This window comes from Pyxicephalus adspersus, chromosome 5 (genome assembly GCF_032062135.1).
Source record: "Pyxicephalus adspersus chromosome 5, UCB_Pads_2.0, whole genome shotgun sequence".
Lineage (NCBI taxonomy): Eukaryota > Metazoa > Chordata > Amphibia > Anura > Pyxicephalidae > Pyxicephalus > Pyxicephalus adspersus.
The window spans coordinates 67,245,708-67,265,109 of record NC_092862.1 but is presented as its reverse complement, the minus strand read 5'-3'; the positions used below and the strand labels follow the sequence as shown (position 1 = coordinate 67,265,109).

Sequence of the window (19,402 nt, the reverse complement as noted above, 5' to 3'; positions counted from 1 at the left end):
GGTAAATGTAGGCACTTAGGTTTTTGCATTTCTTTTAAACAGGATGTCCTGACTGAGCTGGAAGTTAATATTTGCCTACAGATCACCCTGAGTTTGGGATGCACATGAATTTGGAGATTTTATTGTATAGAGTAGATAAGGATTACAATGCCTGGCTGTTTTTACAGCTATGTGTGGCTCTGTTGCAGAGCTTTATCCTCACTTAAGGTGCGTACACACTTCCAATTTTTATCGTTCCAATCGAACGACGAACGATCGATTGGGCAAAAAATCGTTCGTAAAAAAGTAACCAACGACGCCGACGAACGAGGAAAGTCGCTGGAAACGAACGACCGGACCGACGGATCGGATTGGGCGACGATCGTTGAACATCGTTCGTGTGTACGGTCGTTCGTTGATCGTCCATGTTCAGAGCATGCGTGATGAACGAACGTCCGTTCACTTTCCTGTCGTGCACATAGTTCCTCTATCGCTCAAACGATCGTATCTATTGTGTGTACAATATCTACGAACGATCGTGTCGTTAACTCTATGTGCAGGATCGGTGCTATACGATCGTTCATATATATCGTGCATGAACGTTCGTCGTTCGTTTTCCAACGATAATAATTGGAAGTGTGTATGTAGCTTTACTCTCATGTTTTACCAGATGTGGAAGTGAGGACAACTTTTATTAGCACCTCAGAAAACAGAAATACAAGTGCTTTTTTTGTCAAATTTTTTTTCTATTCCTGTACTTTTTTTTCCTTACCTTTTGTATGATAAAATGATATTTTATAATAATGCGAGATCTAACAAAGAGACCTGCATAGTAGAAACCCTGACTTGTCAGACACTCGCCTCTTGTCTTCTTGGCTCTGCTTTCATGCTAATTTTTTTCTCTATATTGAGCTCATGTGTTTAGCATGGCCTGATGGTAGGGGAGTAATATAGTTTTTATTTGCTTCAGAGGTCTGGTCTTATGTTTTTAGCTTTTTAATGCAGCTGATATCTAAAAATTTAAATCTGCTATATGAAAGGGAAAAATCTGCCTAACTATGCAGATTATATTTGCTTTGTAGTTTGAGGTTAACCTCTTGTTGTCACTTACCAGAAAAAAAGCCCTTTGGCTGTGCCTGGTATAAATGAAGCAATTGTTATCAGGAGGTCATTGTAAGGCTAACATGCACGTTATCACCTTCTTTGTTGTGTGAACAGAAATTGGCTGTTTACCTGTAATATTGTTTTGTGGCCAAGGTATATTAAACATCAGAGATCTCCAGTGTGTTTTCTGCTGATCTCCAATATTCAATAATAAGTGTCTTTGAAGCCCAGGGACTAGTAGGACTCTCAATGTAGAAGAGAGAAGGTATGCGCTCATTCATCTCACAATATAATGCTCAATGTCTGAGGAACCTATATGGTGACTGTGTAGAAGAAAACTATCCTCCACCATACAACAATGCCTTTCTGACTTAATATAACACACAGAAATGTTCGTGTCAGCACAGACCATCAGACTGCAAAGATGTGAACAGGACACAGCTCCGTAGCCCATTGCAGTCAACCAAAATTCACTTGACAGTGGGGACATATCACGGTGGTTTCCTAATTTTCCACCTAATGCTTTGGTCCTGCACGGGTATATATATATATATATATATATATACATATATATATATATATATATATATATATATATATATATATATATATATATTTTATCATTATAGTGACAATGATAGTATTTGTAGATTTCAGTTTGTGCTAGTAGAAGTAAGTGAAAAAAAATCTAGTAGCTGTCATTGCTGGCTGTTTTGAAGGTGTATGTTTTATGGTTGTCATTTCTACTTAGGCTTGCCTCAAGTATGCAGCCAGGGAAGTGTCAGGATGCTTGATAATGCAAGTTATCTAGGTCAGCAACTCACAAAGAAGTGAAAGAAAAAAGATCTGGAGTTTGCACTTTCAAAAACAGTTGGCAACCTCCATAGTTCTGCTTATGTTTTTCAAGGTCTGTATAGGATTTTGTTTTTGTAGATTATATACCGTAAATAATACTTGTTTGATATACTTTCTCCTGATAATAATTTTAGTTTGTAAGTGTAGTATGTATATGGGAAATCTGAAATCATCAAAAGTAAAAATAAAAAGCTATACATATTTAAAAAATCGAATTGCTGTTCCCTGTGTTTTATATCTCTCTTTTATAATGGCAATAACAATACCTTCTATAAATACAAAGTGCTGCAGAACAGCTGAGATTTTCCATCCATATACTGTAAAATATTGTGATCTGGCCTTTATTATCAGCCAGACTGCATCCCAAGGCCTTTGTAGATGATGCATTAAAAAAGGAGGTTTTCTTCTCTTGATTTGCTTATGTTTCTATTTTGAATCATTTTCTCTGAAAGGCATTCTTTCATTAGGGTAGTACACTTTATGATTATAACAATTTGCATGGTGTAGTTATTAGTTTTCAGATCTTGCATTGTCCCTGTCATTTTTAAGGGCCCATAATGCATACATGTGAAAATGAGCACTGTGGTGGTGGTTCACTTGAAGGGTTCAGTAGGTTTTTCTTGTACATGGATGCTCTTTGAAGCCTTCTGTTGTGCTGATGTGTCTGTGAGCCATTCATTTGTGTAAATAAAATAGTTTTTGTACATGGACAGTAATATATGTGCCATGTATACATTAGGTCTACATTCACTACATAACCCTGAATGCCAATAAAGCAGAAAAATATAAAACTAGAAGTTTTATATTTTTCACATACTTATAGCAGGGAATTTGAGAAGCGGTAGCGGTTCAAAATTATAATAGGACTGGTTTTAAAACCTTGAGAAGTTGTTGTTACACATGGAGTTATCTTTATCGCTTTTCATCTGACAGTCTTGGTGCTGAAGACTGGTTGGTTTGTGCCTGCATGTCCAACCTCCCACGTTTTTCTATTTCAGCTGTTACACCTCGTGCTAATGTGCATGGCGTAGAGGTATCCTAATATGTTTTGTAGTTCTCGTATCTGTCTCCATCCAAAAGAAATGTGTTTAAAAAAACAAAAAAAAGTTCCTAAAAATACAGAATAGTGATATTTCTTCTTAAAATGACTTTGTGTATTACCTTCTATTATGAAGTAAGTGATATGCTGCACACTGGTTATACAAAATGTAATATATACAACTTTCCAGTACTGTGTGTTGCGGGAACTTTTGTTGTCTGTGGCACTCGGTGTAATGCAGTCCGAGAACCACAAAACATGGTAATATTGTGTTGTTGCTTTAGTATGCTGCTTTAGAAAAAGTGGTGCATTTCAGATATTTTTTTTTCCTTTGTGTTGGCAGCACTTCCTTTACACAATGCACAATAATGCATTTCACAATGTGCATTAATTTATTGCACCAGTGCTGATGGGGAAATGAGCCCATTTGTGTAGCTATGTAATTGTTATCCCAAGCAACAGTTCAACACAGTTATCACCACATAAAGACACAAGTTCAATTTCTGACTCTTGGGCCCTTTAAATTTAAGGCTTTTAAGGTTTTTTTTCTCTGTAATCCCTTAGAACACACAAGCAACTAAGAAAATCTTTTGTTAATCTGGTGGCATGCCGACATTAACTTTTATGCTGCACTTAATCTTGCATACCATTTGGAAAACATTGCTCGCCCCCCTGCTGGGAGAGTACTTGAAGATGGTCCGGAACCGAGCCCAAAAGTCACATTATGCCCTTCTCTGCGTAAGCCCAAATGGAAATAATGCAGACATAAACCTATATGTTCTTCAGAGCAGCATGAAGGGAAGTAAATAAGCCAATTTCCCTGCATAAGTGTGTTTCTAGACTTAATGGAACTGCTGGGAAAATAGCTGACTTAGCCATACCGCCACCTGGTTTCCACCTATATTGCCTATCCAGAATAACAGAACAAGTGTAATAATGACTGGCTGAATGCTCTGGAACAGTAGGTTCCTTTCAATAGCATCTCCTACTCCTATTTCACATGGCATGTTAGACTTTCAGTTCTCATTAAACTGACTAGCATTGCCTCACAGTTTCTCTAGGAAAACATGTTTTTTCTTATCCACTTTGATTTTAGGTTCAATAAATAAAAAATGTATAGGTACTTTAATGTTTGTTTATATTATTTAGAGACCCAGTCTTGTACCCAAATATTTAGCTCTGATGCCCCCAAAAGGTATGGAACCCAGTGCCCAATTTAAAGGCTTCTATGTGGCATCAATCAGCAGTTTTTGAATGGCCAATACACATTTTTTGTGTTTAAAATCTAACTATGTACCCTTTTTCTTTACTCCATTTTGGCCTGCTAAATATAACATTGAGGTGGTTTTGTTATATATCTTTTTAGAAAAAAAAAATTCCAATATTATCTGTGCATTTTGTCAGAAATCGTTTGACCTGATATCTGTGCCCTCTCACTGTTCACAGAGGGGTTATGGGGATGAGAATTCTTTGTAATAAATTATAAATAAAGTGTACTGGGCTGCCAACAATGTATTTTGGTGCTCAACCTTTGGGTAATGTGACCTTTCGGATAATGTGCTAACATTCAGACAAAATTGTTATCTTGGATGTGAGTATGGGTAAAATAAGGTTCAGACCTGCTTTAGGATTGAGTGATCCTGCACAGCTTCCTGCCGGATCAGCAGTTTGAAGAACCTGCGCATGTTACAACTGGTGGCAGTGAGCTGTACTGGTACCACTCACTGTGGCCCTTAATTATTCCTTATGGAGCTGCTTCATAAGAGAGCGGTAAAAGCACCGTCATTGTGAACTTTTCCTTAGGCTGGGTCTACACGGACATTTAAATTACATTTTTTGCCACTTTTTTAGCGTTTAAAAGCTTGCCTTTAAAACGCTGGAAAATGTCTATGCCGCGTTTCTAACTTTTTTGTGCGGTTTACCGCGTTAACGTTTTTAGTGCTTGAAAACGCTCCATTGAAATCAATGGAAGCATTTACTCACATTTTCCAGCTTTACCTTAGTGTTTTAATTTTTAAAAATGAAAATGTAAAAACATTACAGAGGCTTTAACACTTTCCAATTATTTCCTAAATAAAATAAAACCTTTGGTTGGAATAGGGCTTAAAGAACCAGCCAGAACTATTTTGTATGTTTGCTTTACCATATTCGTGAGTGTAAGCCATTAGTTACTAAACCCTTTTGTAATTGTTTCCTAATTTCCCAAATGTACAACTAGGAAGTGTAATCATCAATGGCCCATTCACGCTAATGTGTTGCAGAAACTAACACACTTTATTGCACCAACAGGAGATAGTTCCTCAAACCCATGTACTTTGTATCTTTCAAGAATCTGTGTCATGTTATGAACCTAAACCTTTTTCAGGGTAGGTAAAGAGATGTCCAGCCAAAATGCATCTCTATGTTATCTCTGTATTTCTATGTTTTTTTTTTGTTTTTCTTTTTTTGTTGTTGTAATAGCAAAATAGTATTACCTGGAGCCTGTCTCTGATATACATAAATTGGTCTTTACATTTACGTTTTTACTTTGTACATTGCAAAGCTTACTTCCCCATTAACCAAAAAGCTTTGGTATGTATAGTGGTTTGTAATTCACCTGACTCTCAGCCAATCAGCTACTTTGTTTCTGCCTGTAAACGTTTATATGTATAAATGATTTGCTTTGTTGCAGGTAAAGTAGGTATACGTGCTACAATGTGTGTTCAAGCTTATTAGACAAGCTTTTTTTGGAAACAGGCTTTGTTTAAAGCAAAGGAAGGAGTGTTCAGGGATCAAAGTCCTTTATACCTGCCTTTTATGTTAAAAAAAAAATAGCTTGGTTGGTTTCCATGTGTATAAAAAAGGTGAAAATACCCAAAGACAAGTTACCTGTACAGAATGCTTTACACCAATTTATTGCACAAATAACTGGGATGGTGTCTGCATTAAAGACATGAAGAGGTGAGTCAGGCGGGTTGTTAGGTGGTGGCGTTTGAAGGATTACATTTTGTGGAGATGCGTTTTCCTCTGAGTCATGTTGTAGTTTGTAAGATTGCCCTCATTACACAGGTAATAATTACAAAGGTAATATTTCATGCTTTCTAGCTTCCTGCTGTGTTGTAATACCTGCATGCAGTGGAATTTGTGAAGTAATGACAACTTTCTTCACACTGTTTGACCAAAGGTTAAGTTTTGCCTTTAGGGGTTCATATAAGAATGAAAAGTACACCCACCTGTTTATGAAATAGCTATTGACTAGAGCTGAAGAAGAATTTGTGTAATTGAAGGGCAAACCCTGTAAAAATCCATTGCTTTTAAGTAAATGTCTGTGCATGTTTAATAGAAATATTATATCATTTCAGCAGGTGAAATCATGGTCGCTTCTCATTTTTAATGTAACCTCTCTAGCTGAAAGTGAGGTCCTTGTTTATTGGTATTGTAGGCCTGGAAGATAAATGGTAAGGTTACAAACGGTGATGGTATCAATTATAATCATCACTTAGGCCCCTTTCACACTGCAAAAAAGCAGTTAGCCACTGCCAGGCGCATATCAGGCTACTGCTGTGTGAGCCCAGGAGTGGTAAACTGCACCACAGCTCAATGTGTTTGCATGCATTGCCTTTTTGTTTGCAGCAGTGTTCTTCCTCGAGTGAATTGTTCCTTGCAGGAACTGCACCACAGCCACACTACAACCGCATGCAAGCATCTGTAATAAGTGGTTTCCAACCTCTCTCATTTGGAGCTGCAGGTGAACGGCCCTTACTCTGTATCTCATGATTATTATTACTCAGTATTTATATAGCACTGACATATTACACAGCGCTTTACAAAGTCCATAGTCATGTCTCTAGCTGTCCCTCAAAGGGGCTCACAATCTAATGTCCCTACCATACAGTCCAAGGTCAGTTTTTTCTTTTTTTTGTTTTTTTGTTTTTGGGGGGGGGGGGGGGGGGGGGGGGATTGATCCAACATGGTATTTGTAATGAATCACGTATCATTTTTTCATACACACCATCATCAATCCCAGGTTTTTCTCTGCCTAGCACAGTATAACCCAGTGACTTCTTTATAATTTAAGTTTAGCAGACACTTTATAATCTTATTTATGGGTGCTATACATACACTACTGCTAGGGAAGAGCAGAAGACTGAAATGACAATGTTTTTTGCTATGGAAACTAACAGTCAGAAACCAGAGTACCTAACATTTGGTAGTGTTATTCAATATATACACTATTGTTTGTTTACATGTATGCAGACAATATTGTTTCCTGCAATTAGGAAATGACAGCAAAGATCATTTGAACAGTAATGTGTATTTAATGCTTATGTGTCAGACATTCATTTGTCCCTAAATATGTAAAACTTGTCCCACTTATTAATATTATCAGCTAGTATTTATATACAAAGTCCATAGTCATGCCACTAACTGTCCCTCAAAGGTTCTCTCAATCTAATGTCCCTACCATAGACATATGTCATTAATGTAGTGTAAGGACAAAGGGGAAAACGATTAACTTAACTGCATGTTTTTGGAATGTGGGAGGAAACCTACACAGATACAGGGAGAACATACAAACTCCATGCAGATAGTGGCCAGGCTGGTATTTAAACTTGTGACCTAGAGCAGCAAAGGCCAGAGTGCTAACCACTGAGCCAACCGTGCTGCTTGAAACCATTGCCAGTACTCCTGTACCACCATAAATCATCTGTAATCTTTTGCATAGAAGTGCTTGCTTTTACAGATTCAATGGTAGCGTGTCATTTATTGATACGGCAAACCACTGAACTGTTCAAACTAGAATATTTTTACGTTCTTATTTCCATCTGTTGTCCTTTAAATGTCTGTTTAAGTTGCAGTATTTCTTCCTTGTTCTGTGAAATTCTAAAACTGTGACACACCTCAAGCTGATTGATCATTATTCTTTTCAGATCGAGCTGGTAGCATAAGCACCCTTGATTCACTGGACTTTGCCCGTTACTCTGACGATGGCAACCGGGAAGTTGATGAGCGTGTGGCAGGTGAGCACCACTGAAAGTGTTGTTTATGTTTGTGTTGCCATTTACAAATAGAATAAGCCTGATTGATCTGTTAGTGAAATTAAAGTCCTGCAGTGGCCCAAATTTCCATTAAAGTACGAATACTATAGTGCTTGCATAGTATTGTGAGCTAAACTTTTAGAAATAATTCATTGTTAACTCAATCTTTATGTTCTTACTAATCAGCATAGTGTAATAAAACATTTATACAATAGTGATATAGTCGTATTTGTGCCCTAACATAGCAATTACATCAGTAGATGTATAGCACTTACTATGTCTGTTTGCTATCACAACATTCTGTTATGATTTGCATATGTTTTTAATGGCGGCTTGCCTCAAAGTTTTACTACTTGAACTGTGTATGCATGCTGACAAGTACTACCTTTCCCATTTAGCTGAAGCATTACTGTCCCAAGGTCACCGGTCTGGTTCAGTAAAGGCTTAGTGACTGCTTCAGACCACTAGTGCTAAACCCCAGAAACCAGTTGGGGACCACTGGTTTGAAAAAGAGCCATAATGGCAGTGATCTTTAAGGGTCTTAAGTAATGTCCCCAGTCTGACTGTCTTACCCATCCTCTGAAGGATTTGCACAGGATCAAACATTGCTACATGTACTAAATTATGAATAATTAATGGGCCTCAGTTGAGTCCCCTATACTTCATAAGTAAATCACCACTGTTCTGGTTACCCACTGGGTTGGGCATTTTCTTAAATGTCTGCCATGCATAACACAGCATTTCACTCTTTCTTTTTAAATAATATTCATAACTTTATTGAATTAGTAGTACTTTGAAAATAATTAGATATGTAATTATAACACTTGAATCCTAACCAGTATGAAAACACAGCACTAAAAATATTTAATGCTCAAATAGGTAATACAACCTAATATTGATTACTTAGCATAGAACATGGATTACATCATTATTAGGGAACTTTTTAGTTCTCTTTTCACTTGTGTTTACCATAGTTGGTTTGCTTCCTTTGTGAGCATCAGCCCTGAATGTGCAACACCATTATTATTAGCAAAGGACCCAATAATTAAAAGCTAGTCTGCAGTGCTGGGTGCTTATGCTTTTTCCAGTGCACTATTCCAGAGAATAGTTTACTTTTTCTACAGTTTCAATTCACTGGTACCCTTCCCAACACTGTAGTACCAGAGAATAATGCCCAGTGTCTGGACAAAAAGCATACATAATAAATACCTGTAGTTAAAACTATGCTAGCGCTAATATTGCTGCCTCCTTGAAAGATTAGTAGCGGTGGCTTTAATCCTTCCTGAAACACTGGGTACACATGTGCAATAATTGTCATTGGAAAGGATCCTTTTCAACGACAAAAGACTGCACGATGCATGAACAAGCGCTGTACATACATTGCCGTTCTGCTCTATGGGGAGTTAAGGGGGGAGAATGGTGCAGCGGCATCCCACTGTGCTCTCTCTCCTTCACGTTCATTACCATGGTTCGTTGTCCATGGATCTGTTAGGATGGTTGTCGGACGTACGATGAGCGCTGTACACACGCCAGATTCTCGTCCAATATCAGCCCTGAGGCGTCTCACGTGTGTACATAGCCATAGACCCTTACAGAATTTTACAGATGAGAAAGTCAGATAGTTATCATTCCTTGATTTTCATCTTTGTGGTAATTAGGTTATGATTTGTGGCCATTGGGCTATAGTTTTAAAGAATGTGGTTTATTGTGATACACATTTTCAATTATGCAGTGCTTGTGGTGTATGCTAAAAAGTATAGTAAAATATAAAGCAAAATTAAGGTGAATGCTGCCTTGAAAAAATGGTATGGAATCAATAAACAGAATACTTCTGGTAACAAATAATCATTGTCCAGTTAAATCAGTTGGGTAAAACATGACAGTGGACATAGGAGCTATGTAAATGGCTTTCTCTTACCCCTGATACTGTAGGGGGCTTTAGCAGTCAGTGAGATGGGATTGTAAGTGCAACTTGGGGTGACAGAAAAGAAGAGCCAATAAGACCAGCTGGTAGGGGGGAAAGAGTAGTCAATATCAGCTGCAGGAAGGGGGGCATAGTTATTATTATGTAGGAACAGGTTTAATTTTATTACTTACTCTATTTTACTCCCATCCCCCCTCTTTTTCTTTCACCTCCCACACTCCCTATTATTGACTTTCCTTAGGAATCAATGGCTACAGTAACATTACAAAAATAAGTTGCTGCTGGAAGACTTTACTCTGGCATATTCTAACAAGAAGCAGTTAGGTAAATGAAGTCCAGCAACCTTTATTAACTTGGGTCCCCCTGTGATTAAGGTCTGAATAGGGAAATATCTTCACTGACAACCTTTAGCCCCACATGTTTGTTCTAATGGGGGGGGGGGGCAAGATGAACATGATATCAGCTAGAAAAACTAGTCAAGAGACAGGAATGGTGATTGCCATATTCTTTTCCTACAAGTTTCTTCAAGGGAAACTGTCAGCAAGAGAAAAGATACTCACAAATAAGACCAGGTAGATTTTTTGGCAAAGTTTGGATTAACGGTACAGTGTGACATTGTAATATATTCTGTATTGAGGCAGGATTTTATTTGTAGTACTAGGAGCAGAGCCATGTTGACAACTCTGCATATTTCTATTTAGATTTTGACATATGACAAAGTATTACAGGTTTGCTATAACTTTCTGCAGAAATAATCCCAAGAAACATGTACCTAATCCTCAGTCCTGGCAACATCATGACTGTGCTTTATGCAGTTAGGACAGAAAAGTGAAAATTTAATTTTTTTTTCTGCTCACTAGTTGGATATAATTTCAGTATGCTTTTCTTCAGTGTCTTTTCTGATTATGTGTGAATTACTGTACTGATCTTTTTTTTTTTGGTAGTCCCACATGTCATACCATGAATGTGTTTTCTGCATGGTGTGGATTTAAAATTTGGAATACTTAAAAGCTGATTGATTTAGATTATCTGTATTGTTTCATTGATGAGCTAGTTTTTAGTTTTTTTTTGGTGTTAGATGCCAAGGGCCACTCTTTATATGGGATGCCAGATATAATGTTTTAAGAGTAAATTATATTTTTGCACCTTGATTTTGTTATTTTTACCCAGACCCAAAAGTCTGTTTCTCTACGGGGGGGGGGGGGTGTTTTGAGTCTGCATCTTCCCTAACCAAATAATACTCTCTATACATAAAGCATACACATATACTGTTTGTTTATTCTCCTTTTAGGACAATAAGGAGTGTGTTGCCCTTTCTAGCACGTTGCGTGTGATGAAAGCTCAGGACTTTGATGATACTACTGCATGCTACATGCTAGGTGAAGAAATCATCATAGGTCCACTACTTGTTTACAGGGAGTTGCAACATTCCTTTAGTAAAACATTATTTGATTTCTTAAAGGTCACACATACTACACTGTTTTGTTTACCTAGGATTTTAAAGACCACCGCTTTTGGATGATTTAGTGTTGGCTTGTGATCTAATATTCTGTTTATTATCCAGAAAAACCTTTTGAAAGTATCCAGATTGCAGGTCTGGCACTTCTATTACCACTCTTCATAAAGTAACAGGGTTACTAAAAACTGTACAAGAATGCTGAGGAATTCCATCCTTTGTTAAACAAAGGTTAATCTGTTGTTGTGACTAAAAGCTAAAGTACATGAGGCATCTTATACTGCCAAGTGATTTTATTGATTTCAATGTGTTGCAAATGAGATGACTGCAACAACAGGTTAGCTAAATGACAATATCTTGGCAAACTACTAAATACACAAGTGTGGCAAACATAAATGAGCGGTTCTATTTGCCAAATAATTTGTAATATTTTTCCCCCAGTACCTTAATCCATAAAGCCCTGCCAGACCGCTCGGACAGGTGGATGAGCTGTCTTTTCTCTATGGAATATCACTACATAGCACAACTGTTCCTGTACATTGTGTTTGAAATCTATGGAATATGAGAAGCTAAGGCCCATTTACACTTTTGTAGTGTATTGTGGTAATGCACATTTTGCTTTGGTGCGCTGCATTTACATTGTTCCTAATGGAATCCCAATAGCACCTTCCCGCGCATTGCAGTGCAACTTACTGCAACACACCACTGGTAAAGAGCTGCTGATTCTTCTGTTTTTTCTGCTCTTTCCTTCTGTCAGGATGTTGCTGGTCATACTTGGAGCTACTTTTTTTTCTTTAAACCTTTAATTTTGTTTTTGATTGAACTGGTCTTTCATCCTTGAACATATTTTGATATCTGTATGCAGTTTGTTACATCCTCACCTACAGTGCTTATTAGTACCACTGGTCACCACTACTAAATGACTGCTGAATCGGTTATCAGCATATTATTTATTTTCTGGTATAGTGTTCACATGGATAAGCCATACATTTTGAATTAGGGTTCTTATATTGTTAAATCATGGGGGTATATTATTTTTTTTGTTAATTTTAATTTAATATATCTGAACTTTTTTACTAAGTTTTAGTTGAATAAGGGTATTTTAAACCTTTTACTTACCCAGCTAATAGGCTGGAACAGTTTTCAAGGTGGCTTGGTCCTAGAAGATTTTCAGAGAAAGGAATTCCGGTGAGTAATTCCTAGAGATTAAGAAACCAGGCTAGGCTTTCTGACCATTGTAACAATAATAGCCTTTTATGGACTAGGCTTTCTGGCCCGTGTTCTGATACTTTAATAAGATTGTGGACTATTTGTGTTGGCAACACCTTTGGATTTTCTGGTAAAAAATTAAAAAAAAAAAAATATCTAATGTGTAAAAAATGTGGTTGTCATAGACTCAGTATTAATGTTCGTCGCCTCTTGCTAAATGCTTAATTTCTTTTAAAGGTTAAATGTATGAAAGCTTACCTTTAAAATCTGTTTTCTGTATTTTGTACAATTTGCTTCAGCTGTCATATTTTGTGCATGTTTTTTACTATACTACTTACTACAATAAAAATTATGGAAGTAATACGAAATAATAGTATTATAAAAAAAATAGCCAAATAAGATCAAATATTCTCTGTAAGAACAAAACATGCAGCAGAGTGTGTGTTACCGTTGGCCTTTCCTCCCAAACGTGATGTGATTCATCTGCCATTGGCTTCTTGCAGTCTGACATAGGTTTTCTATTTATTATGTTGCCTTTTTATATTATTTGCAACATTTGTGGGTTTATTTGTGTTTACTACATATTTTATGTTGATCATTGTGTTTCATCCCTAGCATTCAGCATACATAGGAGTTCATTTATAAATACTAGTGCAAAAGGAAAATCTGCTTTTTGAGTTCGATTGGCTACTATATAGGTGAACAACAAGCAACATTATATCCTTTTGTTTTAGTTTACATAAATGATCCTCTTGGCTTGTACTTCTGTACCCTATTTGCAGAAGAGTTGTGTTGTCATTTAAAAGGCTGTTTCTTGAAAAAAAAAATACACACAGCATAACATTCTGTCAAACAATACTATAAAAATGAATGGCAGAATTTTCAGCATTTGTCAAAAAAAAAACAAATTTCTCCTCTTGAATTAGCATTAGCTAAGCTGAAACTCGGGTACATAATCTAATTTATACAAAAATGATGTGTAATTCGGTTTAGCCATTCCTATTCCAGACACCATAATAATATGACCTCATTTTCCTCCCCTGCATTTAGGTAATACAGATTGGTCCTTCATCTGCCCCTCTTCCTGTCTATTGGAAAGGGAAGGAGCTAGATCACAGTAATTCTTTATTCCGCTTCTTAGTAGGTCTTACTGAGATCTTATTCAGGACAAAATAAACACAGCAATAAAAAAGTGTGTTTATTGTAAGGTAGACCTTGCAGTAGTACACAGAACCTTTTCTGTTTTGTAAATTAATGGTGACTTCTATTTGATCAGTAACTTCATTTAAATCCGATATTGCAGTCTGAACAGCTATGTTACTCTCTGCTTTTTAAAGAGAAGTAAATGAATTGCAGGTCTCTGGCCTGGATGTTTACATCTTAAAAAGAAAAACAATGTTTTTTTACAGAGATAAGTACTATTTCAAATTCAGGAACACATATTTGATTTTTATGCTGCAGCTTAAACTCCTTGTCAGACAGCTTGAACTGAACTTGGTTTGATTAGATTCATCCCCATAGCATAAGACAACATTCATTAGTTTGCTAAGTCAACTCTGCTGCATGCTTTCATAAATTCCATTAGACTGCATGCTTTCTGTTCCAGTGCAAACTGTATATATATTTTTCCACACCCATCCTTGCTTTTTATTTTTATTTTTGTTTCCCTTTTCTTGGTTGGATGCCTGTGTGTGTTTAATCCAAAACCCTGTCCAGTCCTGGAGTTTGAGCTACGGAAAGCCAAGGAGACCATTCAGGCCCTCAGGGTCAACTTGACACTGGCTGCAGGTGGTGTACATACAATTTTCTTTCTTCCTAGTTCTTTATTACATAACATAATATTGTGACAATCGGTCTTGTTTTACGTTAATCATGTTATTTTGTTTTATTTCTGTGTTGCAGAAAACGAAGTTCCTTTGCAGGAACGGAAGAATTATAAATCAAGTCCTGAAATTCAGGTATGATTGCATGCATTTTGTTAAAAAACACTGTATGCATTAACACTAAGCAGATAAAAAGTTAACAACAGATAACAATAACTAAACCGAATACGCTTTTACATTTAAGATTTATTTAGTGTGAATTGTCACCTCTTGATATGCATATGCCAACGGGTCTGAAAAAAGGAAGGATATATGTGTTAAGTTAAAACTGTGTATTCAGATAATATTATAGTGGAATTGCACAGAAATGACATTGATATCCTACAAAGTTCTGTCTAAGGAAACACTTTGTTTCCTATTAGTAATATTGCTTCCTTTTGATTGCTGTGTGCTGTACAAATGCCATATTGTCATGCCGTTTAGATAACGTCAAGCATACTGTCCTTATGATCCACAGCTAGTTAGATAGTTAGATAAATACACTGTAACCTATTTCAGCCAGAAATTGTTAAACAATTTAAAAAGTGATTGGATTGGGGAAAAAGCTATCAAACAGAAAATTTTGACCCATCAGATACAATATTGAGGCCCTGTGATAGCTATTTCATGGACACCCTAACAATTTGTTTAAACCTGTCAATCACTGGTTATTCCTGTAAAATATCTTTGGAAGTTGTATACAGCTAGGGTTTTCAGCTCATGATAAAATACAAGGAACATATTCTACGGTTTTCAAGGATAAAAAGCTTTACAGGATGGTTCCAGCTATCATTTTTAGGTAAAGTAAATTCAGCAACCGGAGGCAAAGAAAATACTTTGTGCAAATCTAGAGGTTTATTCAAGTTACAAACCCAGTTGTAGCTTTTTCAGTGGTTTCTATACACAGGACAGAACCTTTCTTTGCTTCTGGTGACTGAACAGAGAAGTATATGCTGTTGGGTCAAACAAAGTTCAAGCAAACCTACTGTTTGGGTAAAGCACAGATTTACATTATAGTAACTTGTTTTTTTCATATAGAAGGACACCTATTCTGTTCACTTTGTGATTCCACGTCCCATGTTTTCCTTGCTGTAATTTATTCTGAGAAATCTGCTGAATGTACAGTTAAACTACATACATGGTAGCTGATTCACATTCCAAAGGATTTTCAGTTCTCTTTAGCTAATGTCATGATCCAACAGACAGAAAAAGACCGATCCTAGTGAATGTAGCACTCAAACAAAGCAGTGTGGTCAAGGAACCTTCCATGATTGTAATCTCCCTAATTTTACATTTCTAAATCTTTTGTATGCCACATGGTGGCAGTTTTTGAATTTAAAACAGGGATTTTTTAGACAATGTTTCGCTATATAAATTGTTTTTGAGAAATTGAAATAGGTATATATCCGTTTTATATTTATTTTTTGTTGGAACTTCCTTTCCCCCCATTTCACACCACAGCATATGGTATGATAACATAACAGTCATTAGAAAAAAACTAACTCACTAGGGTCAAGGAATATTTAATCAGCAGAGTGCATAATCACTGAGTTATGTTTACTTCTGTCGTCCAGTCTTTTATTATACTTCCTTGCACATGATCTGATATTGAGGGTGGAATAGACTTTCACCTTATTTACTAGGCTAAGGTCTGTACTTCCTTAGTAAATAGTCTCCACTGAGTACCTAGTAGAATAAAAAGCTAGTTAAATCTTTGAAGAATTGGAACTATCAAGCTGTTGTAATAATTGTAGCATAACTTACTAGTTGTCGTCTACCTCATTTTATTTTAGCTAGTGTACGAGGATTGGTCAACACTTAAAATGCAGAGTGTGTGTATGTAAAGCTAGCTTGCTTTAGCTTAATGTATATTTAGTCCACCAGTCTCATGTAGTATAGATGTATTTGTAATAATTAGTCCCTAGGTGAAATAATACACAAAGTGCATAATCTCATTATCTATCTATTATATCTATTATATTCCATTAGCATATTAGATTTCCACTAGTAAAACTAGTTTGTTGAAGTGGATGATAAGGAAAAAAAATCGGTATTTATCGGTATATACTATACTTATTATATATACGTATATAATATAAATTTATTATAATATATATATATATATATATATATATATATGTATATATACTTATATACGATAGTAATCCTTATTGGCATAACCCTGTAAGTCTCCCTGTAATCATCTAACCAATGGCGTTTACTAGTACTTGTTATAACTTGCAGGTCACAATAATAGCTATTGATTGCTTTTCCTATACATACTACTGATCGTCTCGATGTTTATATTTAAACTTGCCCCCTCAGCCCAAAAGAAAGCTGGAGCTAAATTATTGGAGGAATGAACCTGTTGTATTAAGGTCTATTCATTGTTTTATCTCTGATATCAACCTTGTTTGGTTACAATCAAAAAACTGCGTTCAGTACACCTGTGATCAGAGAAATATGTGGACTTCCAAAAATGCTAGATGCCTGGCCATTTATTACTTTTAAATCATCTAATTAAAACAAGCATGTATGCAGCAATTAAAAGCAAGAAAATGTGAAAAGTATTCTATCTGTAAGCCGATATATGTTCTTCCAGCTCTACAAATGCTAAATCTGAGGGAAAAGCGCAACAGCCTGAGAACTAGCATTTTTAGAAAAAATGGCATTTGCAAGCCAGAATAGCAGAGCCTCTTCTTAGAAAGAAAAGATTCCCTTTTCTTGTTTGTAATTGTGTTCTTACATCCTTTTCTTGGATTCTGCACCTTGCATGTAATATCATAAATCAGAACTAGTTACAAGAATAGAAAGGGTCTGCCATGCAGTTGTGGGGTAAAGATATCCATAGTCTTCCTAGGTATGTTACACACTTTAGTGATGAGATTTCCATGCTATAATTGTTATGCATTTTTCTTTTTCTAGAGCAGAGGTCAGCAAACTCTGGTCTTTAGACAAGATATGGCCTAGCCGGTAGTTTGTTCCGGCCTGATGCCCCCTGGCCGATCTGGCCTAATGCCGGCCGGCAATGCGCGGCTCTGGTGCCGCTTGTTGCCGACTGGGATTAGGCCAGAACAAACTATCAGAGCCGAAGCAGCCGAAGCTCTAGACCTGCATGCGCTTCATGAGCCTCCTCTTGCTGTGGCTCCCTTCGCTTTTTACCGCCGCCAGCGTTAATACTTCCGCCGCCGGGGTAAACAGGAAACGCCCCCTTGAGGGAAACCCATCTCCTCCGCAATGCAAAGGGAGGAGAGGTATTTCCCTTTAGGGGACGTTCCTAGTGGGGGGGCCGGAGCCATTAGGGTGGGACTCAAAGAGTCTGGTCTACTGTCCTCCTCCCCATCTCATAAATGGCCTAGCAGCCGAAAAAGAGTATCTGTGCTTTTGCTACAAAGTGTTTTTTTTTTTTTTTTTCCGCTATTCACTCCTCCATTAAAACAAGGAAAGAAGAGCCACCGTTTAGCTGTAGTAAACAGTCATTAGAAACCAAAATTCTTAGACCTTATTTAAAGATAAGAATTAGAGCCTGCTTTATATTCTGTTTTGTTTTTTTTTGTAACAATGGCAGCATTTTTTTGAAAATTTTATGAAAAAGACAAACATTCCGGAATGCAATATTAAAATGTTCCTCATAGGCATGAGGTTTTCAGATTTATATCCATTTTGGTTCTTCCGGGCAACAAGTATTGACAAAATGTTTTATTCTTAATTTAATTAACTCGACCTAATTAATCTGTCAATAGGAACATTTGTATGAGTAGTCAGATCTTTTTGTAACTACTTTTTGTTTGTTTGTTTGCTTTTTAGGAACCTATTAAACCTCTTGAGAAAAGAGCACTAAATTTCCTTGTGAATGAATATTTATTGAAAAATAACAACAAACTTACTTCTATAACTTTTTCTGATGAAAATGATGACCAGGTAATGTTCAAATTATTTATGAGTATACTATATATACTGTTCTATGAGATACTGTGTTTATGGTCCATGAAAATTGTACTCTTCTAAGTTGTATAGAAACTTCCCTATAAAGACTAATAAAAAAAAACAGTAATGTTCTGGGACTTTTTCTCAGGAAAGGGCCTTTTCAGAACAATATAATATAGAAGAATATTCTAACAAAGCAAGAGGATATCCTTCCAATGGCTTGCATTGTTCTTGGAATTTCCTTCCATAGTTTTCGATTAGATGTCAAATGTGATTTGACTACAGATTCTATGATCATGAATTAATTAGAAATAAAGAAACTCTTATGAAAAATGGCAGTAACCTCAATGGTATGGATTAACAACTAGAACTAGTAAAGGCTACACCCAATATCCTCAAAAATACAGAAACATACAAGCAAATGTTACTGCAGACTTTTGAGGCTCTTTTTGTCAATAACATTTCACAAACATATTCATTAAACTAGTAATGCAAAGTCCAGTGAAGTTAAGAGTGACAATTTGAGGTTTTCACTTTATTTAGAAAGGTAATTGTCTTAAGCTACGTACACAATTCCAATTATTATCGTTGTTAAACGAACGACGAACGATCCTGCACGATATCTACAAACGATCGTATAGCACCGATCCTGCACATACAGATAACGACACGATCGCTCGTAGATATTGTACACACAATAGATACGATCGTTTGAGCGATAGAGGGAGTGACGTGCACGACAGGAAGTGAACGAACGTTCGTTCGTCACGCATGCTCAGACCATGGACAATCAACGAACGATCGTACACACGAACGATGGTCAACGATCGTCGTCCAATCCGATCCGCCGGTCCGGTCGTTCGTTTCCAACGACTTTCCTCGTTCGTCGGCGTCGTTGGTTACTTTTTTTACGAACGATTTTTGCCCAATCGATCGTTCGTCGTTCGTTCGTCGTTCATTTTGAACGATAAAAATTGGAAGTGTGTACGCAGCTTTATAGTAACAATGCTTTTGAACCTCTGTTCTTTC

The 19,402-nt window shown here is 36.6% G+C and overlaps 1 protein-coding gene across 5 annotated transcripts in view; it reads left to right on the top strand.

Moving 5' to 3' along the window:
- The window catches only part of RELCH (RAB11 binding and LisH domain, coiled-coil and HEAT repeat containing), a 70,581-nt gene that overhangs the window by 5,687 nt on the left and 45,492 nt on the right, over positions 1-19,402 (top strand). For 4 of the 5 annotated variants that reach the window (XR_011920857.1, XM_072411825.1, XM_072411824.1 and 1 more), the window contains exons 2-5: positions 7,888-7,977; positions 14,301-14,372; positions 14,487-14,542; positions 18,254-18,367. Coding sequence is in view for 4 of the 5 variants with exons in the window: in XM_072411825.1 (XP_072267926.1) it covers positions 7,888-7,977; positions 14,301-14,372; positions 14,487-14,542; positions 18,254-18,367 (332 nt within the window). In the remaining variant the exon portion in view is untranslated. The remainder of the gene's footprint in view (positions 1-7,887; positions 7,978-14,300; positions 14,373-14,486; positions 14,543-18,253; positions 18,368-19,402) is intronic. The other variant, XM_072411826.1, reaches the window with a different exon arrangement.